The sequence below is a fragment of the Chenopodium album genome, chromosome 8 (assembly GCF_948465745.1).
Source record: "Chenopodium album chromosome 8, dcCheAlbu1.1, whole genome shotgun sequence".
Taxonomy (NCBI): Eukaryota; Viridiplantae; Streptophyta; class Magnoliopsida; order Caryophyllales; family Amaranthaceae; genus Chenopodium; species Chenopodium album.
In genome coordinates this window covers 64151228-64168064 of record NC_137841.1, presented here as the reverse complement: position 1 = coordinate 64168064, position 16837 = coordinate 64151228, and the positions used below count along the sequence as shown (strand labels likewise).

The following is a 16837-nucleotide window of genomic DNA, read 5'->3' as shown; positions in this document are numbered from 1 at the left end:
GACATGGATCAACTCTTCTGCCCACAAGCCACCGGCTCTTTCTATTTTCTTCTTAATTCCGTCTGAGATGAGTTTGTTGAAGGCTTCAACTTGGCCGTTTGCTTGGGGCCGGCCAACAGATGCAAAACAGCTTGAGATCCCCTGATCTCCCAACCAAGTTTTTAGCTGAGGCGTCTCAAATTGAGGACCATTATCAAACACCATAGACATGGGTACCCCGTACCAGGTGATAACATTTTTCCAGATGAAGGAAATTACGTCTGAGGTCTTGATGCTTTTAACCGCCTCAGCCTCAACCCACTTAGTGAAATAATCCACAGCCACTAAGATGTAGCGCTTTCCGCCTGGAACAGGCGTGTAAGTACCTAGTTTGTCCATGCCCTATTTTGCAAACGGGATTGGGCTGTGGATGGCCGTCAGATCAGTAGCTGGACGATGAATAAGTTTGCCAAACTTTTGGCACTTATCACATTTTTTCACCAATTCCTTGGCGTCTGCCTCAAGAGTGGGCCAAAAGTAATGTCGTCTGGCTCTGACGGCTAGGGACTTGCCGCCTATGTGAGAGGCGCAGAATCCCGAGTGCAAGTCTTCGAGAACTTCCCTCCCCTTTTCTTGGGTGACACACTTCAACAGGGGCTTAAGAAACCCCGCCTTGAAGAGTTCTCCATTTCTCAACTCGAAGCTCGCAGCTCGCTTCTTCAGGACGGCTGCCTCTTGTGGCGAATTAGGAAGGGTGCCGTCTGAAAGATAAGCCCGGATGTCATCCATCCAGGTAGAGCTTCGGTCCAGAACTCCAATGGGATCTTCATAGATGCTTCTCTTTTCCAAGACTTCCCAAAAGACAGATCGAGGCGTGTCATGGCAGGCGGAAGATGCCAGTTTTGACATTGCATCCGCCTGATTGTTTTCAGACCTAGGCACTTGATTTAGTCGGAATTCCTCAAGTGCCCCGGCCTCTTCTTTGGCTGCCTGAAGATATTTGATCATAGCCGGATGGGTAGCCTCATAACTTCCCTCATACTGGCTAACAACCAATTGAGAATCAGAGTAGGCGTCAATTTTCATGGCCTCTGCCGCCTTACACATCGCCTTACACATGCGTATGCCGGCTAGCAGGGCTTCATATTCCGCCTCATTGTTAGAGGCCTGAAACTTGAAGCGTAGTGCATATTCAAATCTGTCTCCTTCAGGAGACTCATAAATTACGCCTGCACCACAGCCGTTCTTTGTAGAGCTCCCGTCTACGTACACTTTCCAAACCTGATCAAGATTATCCGGAGCCACCGCACGAGTCATTTCAACAATGAAGTCGGCAAACGCCTGACCTTTCACTGCCTTTCTTGGTTCGTAAGTGATTTCAAGGCTCTGCATTTCAATAGCCCATTTCAACATTCTCCCGGATGAGTCCAAGGTAGACATCGGCCGCTTGAGTGGCTGGTCCGTGTAGATCACCACCGGATGTGCCAAAAAGTAAGGCTTCAATTTTTTGAATGCCATATACAAAGCAAGACCAAATTTTTCAACCATGGGGTACCAGAGTTCAGCATTTTTAAGAACATGGCTAATGAAGTAAACCGGGAGCTGCACGCCGTCTCGCTCAGCAAGGAGAACGGCACTGAGGGCATGGTCTGAGACGGCTAATTACATGTACAACGTCTCCCTAGGCAAAGGACTGACCAACCTAGGCAGAGAATGTAAATTCTCTTTCAACCTCTGGAACGCCGCCTCAGCATCATCCCCCCATTCAAATATGGTCTTCTTCCTGATTGTTTGGAAGAAGTAGAGGTATTTGTCACCTGACCGGCTGAGGAACCTCCCCAGGGCGGCCAGACAACCGGTGAGTCTCTGAACTTCCTTGACATAACGGGGTGACTTCATGTCAATCACCGCCTGTATCTTTTCGGGGTTAGCCTCTATCCCCCTTTAATCAATCAGGAATCCGAGAAACTTCCCAGACTCAACACCAAAGACGCATTTCTTAGGATTTAACATAACCTTATGCCGCCTGAGTGTGGTGAAGGTTTCTCGGAGATCAGCAAAGTGATCCGCCTGCTGCTTGGATTTGACTATCATGTCATCAATGTACGCCTCCACATTCCTCCCAATCTGATTAATGAAGACCGTATTAATCATCCGTTAGAAAGTGGCACGCGCATTTTTCAAGCCAAACGGCATCACGATATAACAGAATAGCCCCTGATCAGTGACGAAGGCCGTCTTCTCTTGATCTTTCTTCCACAGGGGTATCTGATGAAAGCCGGAGTAGGCATCCATAAAGCTCATCAAGGCGTGACCGGCTGTAGAATCGACCAGACTGTCGATCTTTGGAAGCGGGTAACTGTCCTTTGGACACGCCTTGTTGAGGTCTGTGTAATCAACACACATGCGCCAGGTCCCATTCGGTTTCTTAACAAGGACCACATTGGCCACCCAGTCGGGAAAATTACAAGGCCGAATGAACCTGGCGTCTAGCGGCTTTTTGACTTCGGCAGCTGCCGCCTGACTTCTTTCCTCGCCGTGGTTTCTTTTCTTTTGCCGGATGGGCTTCTTTTTGGGGTCCACGGCGAGTTTGTGGACAGCAAGATCCGGGCGGACGCCTGGCATCTCTTCCACTTCAAAGGCAAAAATGTCTTTGAATTCTTTCAGCAGAAGGTGCAAGCTTGCACCCAAGGTAGCATGAGCAACCGTCCCAACCTTAACAGTGCGTTCTGGACGGCCGTCATCCAGAACGAGATCAATGCTTTCGCCAGCCGGTTGGGGACGGAGCTCATCTAACCGTTCACCGGTCAGTGATTGCTATTTTTTCTCTTTCTTCAACTCCACCAGCAGAGGTGTCTTTCTTTTCTTCTCGGCTGCTGGTGGGGCGGGAGTTGGGTCGGCATCCTTGACATTGTCAAGGTCTATTGGTTCCTGACCGCCTGGGGCCACGGTATCTCGGACGGCTGAGAGATAGCACTCTCGGGCCGTCTACTGATCCCCATTCAAGGAACCAACAGAGCCGTCATCCCTCTCATACTTGATGAACATGAGGGACGGGATGATTACTGCCTTGGCTACGTTGAGGGTTGGCCTGCCAAGGATGATGTTGTAGGCGGTCAACTCTTCAACGACCAAGAATCTGACGACAATATGTCGTCCCTGACCTTTCTCTCCCAGCCGGATGGGTAAGTCAATTCTCCCGGCTGGGTAGACCATCCCACCCCCAAAACCAACCAAGGGGTGAGTGACCGGATGCATGCTGCTGACATTGTATTTCAGCTTTTGCAGGCACCGGAGGCTGATGATGTCTGATGAGCTGTCGGTGTCAATAAGGATCCGTCCAACCAGCTGGTTGGCAACCTTACATTCAATGACCACCGGGTCATCATGCGGGCGGCGGACGCTGCCCCTGTCCTTCTCAGTGATCAAGACGTCTGGGAAGGAGGAGCTGGCTTCCGCCTGCTCATCATCATCTTTGTCCATCTTTCGAAGATGGCTCTTGGTGCCCCGGATGGTAGGGCCACCACATGAGAACCCATCCGAACTACTAGCAGGCTGGGGGGTAGTCTTGGAGTACTGACCCTTGTTTTTCTTTTTTGCCCCGGCTGGGGACTTAGAAATGTAGGACTTCAGCAGCCCTTTGTCAGCCAGACGGTCCAACTCCCGCTGAAGACTAAAGCAGTCGTTGGTGTCATGGCCAACTTCCTCATGAAACTGACAGAATTTATTTTTGTTCCGTGACTGGACAGAACTCTTCATAGGATTCGGCTTCTCAATGGACAGAACTCTTCATAGGATTCGGCTTCTCAATGGACAGAACTCTTCAACGGTTTAAACTCTTTCTTTTTCTTCTGGGACGGCTGGTCAGAGTCAGTAACCGCCCAGACTTCTTTTCTTTTCTTGCTCTCTTCTTTGTTTTTGGCCGGCTGAGCTGACCGGCTGTCTTTCTACTTGTCGGACTTTTTGGAGTCCGACTGGCTACCAGGCGAGCAGAGGTCGGTAGCTTGGATGTAGCTTTCCGCCTCCCTCAGAGCCGCCTGTAAGGTGAAAGCCCCTTTTCTGACGAGGTTGAACTTAAAAGTCGACCCGTCTCTCAGACCCTTGAAAAAGTCTGTAAAGGCTACCTCGTCAGACAGTCCTTGAATCCGAATTCTTATCAGATTGAACCGCCTGACATATGAGTGCAGCCCTTCTCTCTCTCCCTGCTTAACAGTGCTCAAATCAAGGCTTGTTTTCTTAGCAGGGATGTTCATTGAGAAGTTGGAAGCAAACAGGAAGGCGAGCTTCCTGAAGCTATCGATGGACCCGGCTGGAAAATTGCCAAACCATTGTTGGGCAATGCCCTTCAATGTAGCCGGGAAACACCGACACCAAGTGGCATCATCCAACCCCTGCAAGTACATGAGGTTGGTGTAAGCCATGAGGTGGTCTTCCGGATTGGTGGTGCCATCATAGGTACCAACCAACACGTTCTTAACCTTGGCCGGCTGAGCCGCCTCGGTTATCTCCCGAGTGAACGCAGAAGGTTGTTCAAGTGTCTCATGGCCAGATGCGCTTGGTTCTGAGAGAGTCGTCTTCAGCTGTAAAGGCTTCGACCTGAGGGTCTTCATCCTCCTCATGGTTTGTAAAAACTTCTGGGTCCTCACCCAGACGGTTAGGGGGTACAGACTCTTGAATCATCTTCGAGGTACTCTCCCCACAGACGGCGCCAAATGTTTTGGGTGTTTTTGTCCCTCGGGAGAGTTACGACACGAACACTGATCCGGGGTGAGCTGTACCTGCAAAACAAACGGAGACACCAGTTGGGTGGTGCTCCGCCTCCGACGCACAAGTTAGGAACTTGAAGGGAGAAAAAAGGTGCGGAAATTTAGGTAGGGATCTGCTCGGATTCCAAGCTCAGGATGTCTCTATCAAAGAGTAAAATGTGTAATAAATGATAAAACGTGTCCTCAAAATGAGGGACATCTCCCTATTTATAGGGTCTTTGGAAATTGTGCCCCTGATTAGGTCACAGAACCCTAATCATTGGTGGGCTGCGCCGTATTGCGGCGTTCTCGGGATTTGGGCCTGAAGGCCGCCTTTTCCCCTTTATTTCTGGAATGACACGTGTCAAGTAGGGATTGGTCCATTTTGGTCCAATCTGACACGTGTCACCCTCTAATTAGGCCACGTGGCAGGGTAAAATTACTCTAAACAGGATTAATTTCAGATCATTCGAATCAGATTATCAATTTTGTGGGTCAGGATTGCCAAATCTACATCTCACTCAAGGATGTAAATTACACTTATTTATATAAGAATTATTTATTTATTACAAAATTCATAAGTTTTGTATGATTGATAGTTTGATATAACACAAAATCTTTAGGGGAAAAAAATGATAGATGGAGTAATAGATTTTGTAAAACTAGTATGGTTAATAGGTAGAGTTTGTTATGTTTATTGTAAAGAACAATGTAAGAGGGTAACATTATCATGTGGTGTTTTTGTAAAAAAAAAAAAAAAAAAAAGATGTAATTGTCATTTGTGATCCATTGCAATAGAGGTTAGGACTGATGAGACAACAAGTCCGCCATAACACTTCACCCTTTTTCGACTAGGCCACCAAGTCACCACAACTAAAGAAATCGACATTTCGAAGGCGCCAATTGACAAACACATCAACTAGATTTAGGAAATTGTTAATTGTGGAAGACTAGAACCAAGCAACAAACCCAAATGGTTTAAGCAAGGTATATGGTAATTAAAGAAGCAAACTAGCAAATACAAAACACTTTGTGAGATTTGTGACTGTCGATAGATTGTGAGGGTAAAATGCCTTTTTTTTTTCTAGTAAGGGATGTAAAGGAAAAGTACATCTTAGAAAGCCCTTTGCTTGCTCTTGCCTCCCTTCTTGTTAGGAGTAAATGGAAACGCCGTGTTAATTGCATGATTGAAGGAATAGTTTGATGTTACATCATACATGAATGCATCATATGCATGTGTTCTTTGCCTTAAAGTTGCTGATTTGATGCTTTGCTACACAAGTTATTTACTTTTCCTCCTTTTTGAAATGTGCACAATAAACTTTCGTCATGAAATTAGGATGAGTAATAAAATTCATGTGGCTACTCAGGTAAGGGTTTATAAAGCATCAGCTTCCCCTTCACATAAGCAGTTGTGTGAGCGTGTGTGCAAGCGCGCACCCACTCGCACATATAATGAGCCAACAAGGGAAAATCTGGAAGATTGTCCAACCTTTATCGGCTTCAACTTTTGTGAACAAGTCCACTGCTACTGTCAACAACTATGGTCATACAGTCATATACTAGCCGGACTTGAAATTGGTGCAGCTGTTAAGGTGTTGATAGATACATGGATCCTGGAAATGGAATTGACAGAAGAGCAGCACAGCTAGCATTGGATCTGCTAGTGAGAGATTGACCAGCAGAGAGCGCATTTTGGCCACTACATCAGTACAGCCAGAGGATTTTACAGTCTAACGAGGCCTTACAAAGCCTGAAAATCAGAGATGACATATATACTCGTTTGCACTTATTGCAGGCAGCTCAATCAGTACCACCCAAAATTTCAAGCATTATCAGCAAGACATCCTTTCCATATCTTCTTTTACATCTTGTTCCATTAGTCATGCTAACGTGTGTATTAAGCTTGGACCATAATATAGCTTTTGCAACTAGGAATTCTTGGCTGGATTATATTCTTTTGCTTTGTTGTTCGTTCTTGACAAAATTTAAAGGCCAACTGCAATCAAAACCTGAAACACTACTTTGTGTAATATAATTGCACAACTTCATTCCTAACATCTTACCAAACCCACCTATGAATCTATGAGAATTCATAATTCGGATGTTATCATATTACAATTGAAGGTAATGAAAAATAAGAATGTGGTTAAATTACCACATTAATTTATGAACAACTAATTTCCTTGTAGAAATCTGGAACCAAACTACTCTGCTTTCCTGTTCTTTGGCGCTTTCTTCTGCTTTTTAGGCAATGGGTAGATGATTCTGAACACCCAAGCCGCCCCAATTGCACCGATAAAGGGACAGATCCAGTAAACATACAACTGATCCCATGTATTATGCTGTTTTCTAATGTATGCCCATCCAAACGCCTGCAAGAACAACATAAGAAAATTAATTATCTACTACACAGTAATACAATAAAAGAAACAAATCATTGTAGTTGTAATACAATAAGAGAAACAAAATCATTGTAGTTGTAGCCTATGTACAGCAATCTCTTTTATTTCAAGGACTAAACCACGTAGCTTGCAAAGAACATGGATCAAATTACGAAGACATCGATTGGAGGACAAATTATTCATGGTCAAGGCATAATTTGCAAAACTGCAGCGTTTTTTGCTCAATCAATCTCATGGAGAGAACAGAAAGCGCTCCTCGTCTACTGCTTCCACTAATGGCCACAGCAATGGCATCAAAGTAAGCCCTAAAGTTTGTGCTCAACTTCTATGTTATAGGAGCTTTAAAAATATTTTAGGAAAAATATTGATTTACCCTATGTAATAATGATGTAGAATCAAAATACGACCTATGCTATTTAGCAACACTCTGATATGCACACTTTTCAACTGTTTGAATCAACTTAGGTATATTTCCTCTAATATTATTAGGCACACAAGTCTTAAAATAAATCATACTCATATGTCATCTTTTCTGCATTATGTACCCTTTCATCTGGTGTCTTTTTAAGAGGGGTTAATGTTCATAACATACATCACTAACATATGTACTTTTCCACTATACCAGGCAAAGTATCTTGAATCTATCATTGTCATAAAGAAAGGAAAACAATGATATCATTTGGTTTTGAAGCTCTATGGGTACCAGTTGCCAACTTCATTTTTCTGCAAAAGTCTGCAGGGTATATTAATAAGTAATGCATAACGCATTTCATTCTGCATAATCACAACATTCCTTTAATTGATACAGAAGTATGACACTAATGACAGTGCAACAGCAGTCCTGAGAGGTAAGTAGGTAACTACTCTCACTTGGCGAAGAGCATAGTCCAAAAAAGGATAGCAGAGGAAGAAAAAAAATAAAGGGCAGTGACACTAAAGACAGGGAAGCAGCTTATGAATGGACGATCCCACTGTTCTTAGTTTATTGGGCTGATCAGGACATAAATCCTGTTTTGAACCTATTAAGCTACGTTTTCCAGCCACTTAATAATCCAAATTATGATTGAAGATTTGCGGGGAATGTTGTTGGGTAGAATCACTAGTGATGAAACTGCTTATAATAAATGGTGCACATAAACCAGCTAATGGGGACATGATTAAATCAATGGAAAGACTTTAAGCTCAGAACAGATATGGAACACAGTCATTCAGCAAAAATATACTTACATTGGCAGGATTCATTGAAGGTCCAGTATAACTGGAGCCGGCAACAACCAAAGTTACAGTAGCCATGGCAAGCAGCCATGTCTTCACCAACATATGACCTGGAATCCTGATGATAATGATGAGGACAGCCAAGGTTATAAGAAAAGTCAACACCCCTTCTGCCATGGCTGCAGTATGCAAGTCAACCTTAATGGAAGGTCCCCCCAACATGTGTTTGTACTGACTTGGCATCACTTCTGAGATTGCTATGGCACCGGCAACAGCACCAGCCGCCTGCCATAAAAAAATTCATATCATCAGAAATATATATATTGGTAGCAAAATCACCTTACAGTTTCAAACGAATTTTTTAATCTTTACAATTCAAATTAAATGTTACAGAGGATGTGACTGCTTACATAGTCAAAATGTAACAACATAAAAAGGGCATAGAATAGATGTACACTTATAAACCACAAGATCACTTGTCAAGGGAAAGCCAACAGGTGATTTTTAAATGCTTGTTTATTGGAATTTTCTCAAAGTTTGGAGTTGTGAATTAAGAAGAAGAATCTAATAAAACTTCTAACCAAATATTATGCATCACTTAAGCATCAGGCGAGACCAAATAGTGAATACGCATCCAATTACAGAGAAAAGGGAAAAACTTGCATATTCTAACAACTATGAAAACGAGACAAACAGACAATTGATAGCTAGTCAGATGAAAAAGAAAGCAATTTTGACCACTGATGTTTTAGTGAAAATCCAGCAAAATAAAATCTTGGCCAAGAAGTCATTTAATTAGTTAAATCTAGCAGGATTTTCATACCATATACTTCAACAACATGAACCAAAATCACAAGAATTGATATAAACATTCCACAAAAAAACTTCAATTACTACCAAAGTCGTTCACCCCAGATTCCTAGTCCTGCACTCCTACACTTACTTAAAACGACAGTGATCCTGAAACTTCTTGAGAAAACATCTCAAACTCCCCATGCATGTTAAGTCAACTCTGTCAATCAAACATACATTCCATTTCAATGGAAACTAAACACCAACACCCCCTACTAAAAACTCTCCTGGCATAATCATATCACATCACTAAACCACGTTACATTAAAACTAATTTAATTGGTTAAAGTCTCGGCCACACTTTCACAGAAAATCAAATTAAACACAAAAAGTCAACTCCACTGATATCAAAACTTCTGAAACTAAAACATCTTCCACATTAACATTCAAACAACATTAATGATCATCCAATTTCAATTAACACAACACAAAATTCAAAACATATAACAACCAAATTCACCAATTCTAAACAATCCCACTTCCAAACCCATCAAATCAAACAAAACAAAAACCCGAAACAATCAAAATCAACCTGAGCCGGAAATCGCAACGCCAACGAAAGAAGAGAATCACCCCCAAGACCAGCAGCGTAAAAGGCGGCGGTTCCAGTAGGATTAAAACTAGCACCACCAAGCAATTGCCCGACAAAAGTGTAGACAAAAACAAGAGTTGCGACAATTGAGGTAGTGATAACTAGGGTTAAAGGTCCCTGAATTCCGAGCGAAGTAGAAATGAGGTAAGTGAAAAGGCCGATGGTTGACGCCGAGAAAACCCACATGGCAGTGAGTACAGCGTCTCCGATTGCCATCTTAATCGCCGCCATTGTTGACGCCATTGTTGCGAGCTTGGAAGGTTTCTCTCTCCTCTTTCAGAGAGTTTCTCTCTCTCAGTTGTTGGGTATGATGGGATTTGCAGGTGTCAACGGGTGATAGGATGGAGATTGAAAGGGTATAGCTTATGGTTAAGGAATTAGTGTGACTTACCTAATTTTTTATTTTTAATTTTTTGTTAATTAATTATTTGATTGTTGAATTTTTGGTGTACCTCGTGGATTTCATGCTTAATAAATGAAGAAATAAATTGCTTATGGTTTATATAAATATTCTTTATAAGCACCAACAAATTATGGATGATTGAATATTATGATGCTTGGTGAATGATGATATTATATATTTGTGGTTGTTATCTTCTACTCCCTCCGTCCCTTTTGATAGTTTCTTATAAGCAAATTTTAGTCCCAAAATGTTCACCTCATTTGCCTTTTTCAACAACCGTTAATATTAATTTTTTACTAAAATTTCCTCCAATTTGCAACAATACTTGTGCAAATTTAAATTTCTTATGTAAATTTTGTTTTTTCATGTATTTTTATTACTTTCTCTCCCTACTTTTTTGCATACCCAATGCTAATTTACTTTTTTAATGTACTTTAACTATTCATATTTGTGTTTATTAATTCCCGTGAAAAATGCCCATAAAGGAATATAAAAAAGGAAAGGAGGGAGTAAAAGAGAAATACAAAATACTTCCTCCATCTTTAAATTACATTCATACTTTTACGATGCTTTAAAGAAATTGAATGGTTGAATACTACGATGCTTAATGAAATTCTTTTTTAAAAAAATGATGCTTAATGAAAGATATTATATAATTATATACTCGTGGTCATCATCTTTTGGTTTAGAGAAGTTCATCGTGTGCCGTGGAGGCTGTCGTGCTTTTATGATAATTAGGAGATATTGGAAGAATAGATACATTTGCACAAGTTTTAGTTTACTTGCATGTGTATGTTTTCACCTTCGATACTCCTCTTTCTTTTTATTAGATTTCCATTTCTAATATTTATTACTCACAAATAAAGAGAAATGAGACTCTAATAAAAGGACGGAGGAAGTAATAGTTATCTATACCTATACTTAGTAATTATATGTAATAATTTAAACCAATATTGTCACATGTCACACTATTTTTTGTTCAAGAGTGTCATAACAAACCCAGATACATGGTGTCCAAAAAAAAAACAAAAAAAAAACCCAGATACAAAATTCAACTCCGTAGTAAATTGGTTTTGAAAACAAAAGGTCTTTTTGGTCTCTTCTTTGTGCTGCACATAAAGATGGCACTAGGCCGGACTGAGACGAGTCATTGCACGACCTAACAGACACACACAACAGTACAACATGACCCGGACACCATGTAGACAAGGCACAACATGTTAGTATGTTACTATGTTGCCATGGAACATGGGCTCACCAGAGGCACGGGTACCAGACTACCAACCACAATCATCTTTAACCTCAGTATCTCAATGACTATGTTAAATTAACCATGTAATAAAATTTTTAATGGTCAAAATTAAACTATTAGTAATTTTGCAATGTTACATGCCTAGAGTATCCAATCCCTCTTGTATTTATCCTCCAATTGTTCTAACAACCTACCCCAATTCAAAGGATGCAAACATGGTATAAAGGCCTATAGGAACCACATCAGTACCCTAAAGACAATGAACTTAAAGCCCATAAAAAGTTTCTCTCAAAGGATTTGTTTAGTTCATCTTATTTTTACTTATTTGAAATTGTCTGATATGATCTTGTGATATCTGATCGTTTGATTTTACCAAACTTTAACCTTAGGGTCTTGTTAGATTTGTAATGTGTATTTTATTAATATAAGTATGTAACTTCATAATATTTTTTCATTACGAAATTAAAGATATTTAACGATAAAAATTTGAACATAAAACAAAGATTTGATTTGAACTAATTTTTTCTGAACATAATATTTTTCTTGAAACAAGTAAAATTAAGTTGAACTAAACAAGACCTTAGTCGAAACATGGTGAGGACTTGTGGTAACACGGTAAATAGGGATGGCAATGGATAATGGGTATAGTCTATGTAGGGTCTAACAATACCCAAACTCGAACCCGTCATACCCCACCCATAACCTTAGGGTCTAAAATTTTAAGACCCTTACCAGAACCCTATGGGTCTGGCAGGGTCAGGGTAGGATTCCGGGTCCAATACAGGTCCTTTGCTAATTTTTTTTTCCCAAATTTTATTACCTATTTTTAATTGTAGGATTGCATGTATTGTGAAAAAAAAAAACTAATACATAAGAAATGAATTTGACATATCGTAAAACAATTATATAACAAATATATTAGGATGATAGATAGATATACAACTTATTATTGTCCTTGTAAATACAAATTATTATTATTATTCTTGTAAATTTAATTACACAACTACAAAGTCAATAGCCTTCTATTAATAGTTGTCTTTCGTATCATACTCAATTTCATCATTGCCATCCTATAAAATCCACATCCTTGAGATTTTTAATCTATTTGATTTTGAAACTTTTTCTATGTTAATATATTTTACGGGTCTAGGTAGGGTATGGGTCTTAAGGGTCCATGGGTAAGGTCTGAGTCTATAAACCCTAAACCCTTACCCTACCCGATGCCACCTAGACCCATACCCTGCCCATACCCATAAGAGTCTACAGAAATAAGACCCATACCCATATTTTAGGGTGGGATACGGTTTAACAGGATCTAGGTAAGATCCCGGACCCATTGTCATCCCTAATGATGGGTAGTCGCACCCTTTTCTTGGTAGGTAGCCTGGATGGCCATTTATTATTTTACAATTTTGCCAATTGCAAGGTTCCTAGTTTTCCACTGATGTTGATATAATAACAAACTAGATACAAGGTTTTATACCTAAATAAATTCATTCCATTTTTTAAGTCGATAAGATACAGGAGGTCCTCCACCTTATTAGAGGAATGGGCGATGAGGATCGAATCCCCAATCCACTTGGGGTCATCTCCTATGTCCTCAAATAAATGTATCCCGTCTTAATTTTTTATTATTTTTTAATTTTTTTTTTGGTGAGAAAGTGGGTAGAGATCAATCCCGTCTTAAATCTTAATCATCAAAGGTAGGGGTGTCAATTCGGATGATTGGATCGGGTCTGATATGGTCGGGTTGAGTCAGGTAAATTTTTAAAGTTAAGTCATACTAAATTGTTATGTCCACACGAGTCCAAATCTAAATCAGATATTTTTCGGATTGGTTTCAGATCGGGTCGGGCGTGCTTTTGACCATCTCTAATCAAAAGTCAATGAATTGTAAAGTTGTGCATCTTTGAGGTCAACAAGGCAATACACAGATTTTTAGACTTGAAAATTGCATCATCTAGATTTTGCACCACTTTAGTGTTATATACTTAATTGAGATAGAAAAAATAATTAAGAAATGCAAGTAGTGTTACTCCTTTATTGTTGTTAGTTGCTTGATTGTGAATGTTAAATCTAACACAATACCAGTTTCTGCTCTTTTAGTTTAAAAATAATTGCCAAACCACCTTTTTAATTTGTCTAATCAGATTGAAGAAGATCGAGAATTGGGTGATATTAACTAGGAAATACTAATTTTAAGTGTAGATAACCTAAAGGAAGATGTGTGTGTCCGTTATTAGAAGTTTTTATAAAGACAAAACACAAAAGCAATATGGAGTACTCTTTTCAAACCTTAGAGAATGATTTAGATATATACATAGGGAATGGGCGGTGGTTAGATTTTTGTAAATTGTATTGATAAGGACTGACAGCGAAAAATTAGCTTATAGATAATATCAACGATATGCATTTTCTCTTTGATTAACTTATTTCTACTTATTTTGCGTTTAATGAATAAGATAAGATAATATTAAGAGAATATAAGTTCTGATAATATAATGGGTGATAAGTTCAAATATGACCAAAAACAGTTAATAAATTCTTTTTTTTTTAAGGGACAGTTAATAAATCTAAAAAAGTCTAATGAAGTCCAAAAAAAAAAGAAAAATTCTAATGAGATCCAATAAGATAATTTGTTATAATACTTGTGTGAAATATGAGAAAAAGGTTCATAAGCCTAGATAAAATAATGTTGCAAATGGGTTAGCCAATTTTGAGGTTTGTTCATCTCAAAAGCTTGAGTTCTTCTCATCAATTCTTAACAACCTTCATAAGCCCAAATAAAATAATGTTGCAAATAGGTTACCTAATTTTGAGGTTGTTCATCTCAAAAGATGGAGTTCTTCTCATCAATTCTTAATTAACAACCTTTACACGATTTTATTGGAAGACTTTAATAGATGGCATGATCTCAAGTTATACCTATACATAATATCATTAACTAGTTTCGTTATTGTGTTGTACAATAACAAATACGGAGTACAAAGTAATTTCGATTTTTGTTAGAAGATCAACTCAATATACGATTATAGGTATTCTATCACTTATATTTCTCATATTTGTCCTTCCCTTGTTGATTGAAGTTTGTTCTCTCAATCTCACCCCCAAAAATTTTGGAGCTGGATTATTGGTCAAAATTCAATTGTAGAGATGAAAGGTGGGACCCATAACGTATGAATCACCAAATACTTTGTATAATCTCTTTTTTTTTTTTTTGTATAATCTCTTATTCGTTACGTTTCTAACGACCAATTTGTTGCTTAGCCGTATTATTAAATGTGGATATTTCCAGTTGTATAGTTGCCTTTTCTCTTTGTATTATGTGTTGGGACAAAAAGTGTTATTAGTACCCATACTTTTAAGATCTACCCCCTCAAAAACGGTGCAACAAAATATAGTTCATCATATGCATAGATGCAACAACTTTAACACGTCCTATATTCTTTATTCATCGAAAAGAATTGAAAAGAAGGTAAAAACAAACTTAGTGATTGATACTCCATTTCTAGTTCTTTAATGGAGACATGTTGGATCATGTGCATCAGATAAACAATCTATTTTGATAGATCTATATAGATGTTTCTTTGATATTATTTTATAATAACATTCCATTAAAAAAAACGGAACGATTAACTATCTTGATGAAATAGAAGTACTTTGTATTTGATAGCTTCCCGCCTACCTGGCCACCACCATCTAAAGTCGACCTCAAGTAATTAATGAGAATCACTATTGATGATTAGCAAGTTTACTTAATTAGTACATCCATTTGACCAACATATGTTAGTGGTTGATTCATCTATAGTTGTATAAATAAACTGTGTCAAAAAAGTTGTATAAATAAACACTATTAAACCTCAAATTGAATTATCCCATATAATATAATATTTTTTTTAATAAAAAAAAAAAAAAATCTAAATAGCCTCAAAGAGGCCATGACAAAACCATAATTCATCCGCATTAAGAATTAAATACAAAAGCTATTCCTATCAAATTAAAAATGATAGGACTAATATCAATTTTTACACTTAAATTCATTCTTTTTATAATTATAATAACCAGTTATCAAACCAGCTGTTAAAATAATTCATTTTCATTATACAAGTATTTATCAAATGAATCATAAATAGTGTATTCCCAAATCATGTGACTCAAAAACCAAGTTAAAAGGAAAGTTAGGATAAATTACCTGGGCAGGAAAGCGGACAGCCATCGACAAGAGCGTATCATCACCAATACCGGCGGCATACATGGCGGCGTTAGCGGTGGGATTAAAGCAAGCACCACCAAGAGCCACCGTCATACCTTCACAAAATACAATATGAATCATTATAATACCGGTGAAGATAGCATGGATCAACTTACTATCCTCATTAACTCCAAAATATTCGGCTACGACCGCGGTGGCGATACCGAGTGTCGAAGCCGTAAACATCCATCCGAAGGACATTAAGCCGTCTCCTACGGCGGTTTTTATCATCTTTCCTATTCCTTGCGCCATTTTTTGTTTTTTTTTTTTTTTTTTTTTTTGGGTTTGGATTTTGTGAGAATCTGATTTTGTAGTGTTGATTTTGGTTTTATTGGGAAGAGGGGGTATTGATAAAGGAGGGTGGAGATGGAGATAGGAATAGGGGATGGAGGAATGAGTCAGCTTATTTAAGGATGAGGAAAAGAAATTTAGATTTTTGGTTTAAATTTGTTTAGATACTCTTTATCATTTTTGTTTAAGCTATTTTTCTGAATAAATTTTTTCTGATTTTGTGGGATCTGATTTGATAGGTGTGTTCTATTCACATGATTTCCACTAATTTTAATTTATCTGAATTTAACTGAACATAATTTAAACCTGGCTAACCTTATCAAAACTTATTTTTTCTTTAACTAAACTTATCTGAATTTTTAGTGAAAAGAACAAGCCCTAACTAGTTTTAGTCCCATATAGTACACAAATTCATAATAATATAATTTATTAATATTGATAATCAACTGAAATGAAATAACTTATGTGTTAATATTTAAAAAATTGTAAAAAAAATTCCAGTTTTTTTTAAAGAAACTTTAATTTTTGAAAAAATAAATAACATTTTGAAGGGAATTTTTTTTACAAAATTATATCAAATATCCTATTTGGTGATCACTAAACCTAGAAAATGGGTCGTTCGGGTCTGATTTGGGTCGGGTCAATTGAGATCGGGTCAATTTCAGGTCATTAGATATTTGAGTCAGTTCGGGTCGGGTCGAGTCAAAATTTCGGGTTAAATTCAGGTCAGCACATCAAGTTAAATTCGGGGTCGGGTCAATTTTTAGGATCAATTTTAGGCCCGGTCAATTTCAAGTCGAGTCAATTCAGGTCAGGTCAATTCGGGTCGGGTTAGTTCGGGTCGGGTCAAG

The 16837-nt window shown here is 38.8% G+C and overlaps 1 protein-coding gene across 2 annotated transcripts; it reads right to left on the bottom strand.

Moving 5' to 3' along the window:
* Nucleotides 1-6731: 6731 nt before the first annotated feature.
* LOC145641977 (aquaporin SIP1-2-like) lies at nucleotides 6732-15992 on the bottom strand. Of its 2 annotated transcripts, none has more exons than XM_081693014.1 (3): nucleotides 15636-15992; nucleotides 8357-8629; nucleotides 6732-7099 (listed from the first exon to the last, which is right to left on the bottom strand). In XM_081693014.1, the coding sequence occupies exons 1-3, from the start codon at nucleotides 15945-15947 to the stop codon at nucleotides 6932-6934; spliced, it is 753 nt and encodes a 250-aa protein (XP_081549140.1). In that variant the 5' UTR covers nucleotides 15948-15992; the 3' UTR covers nucleotides 6732-6931. The 2 variants fall into 2 exon arrangements, with proteins under 2 accessions (XP_081549140.1, XP_081549141.1); XM_081693015.1 differs by lacking the exon at nucleotides 15636-15992 and adding an exon at nucleotides 9729-10205.
* Between the last annotated feature and the right edge of the window lie 845 nt (nucleotides 15993-16837).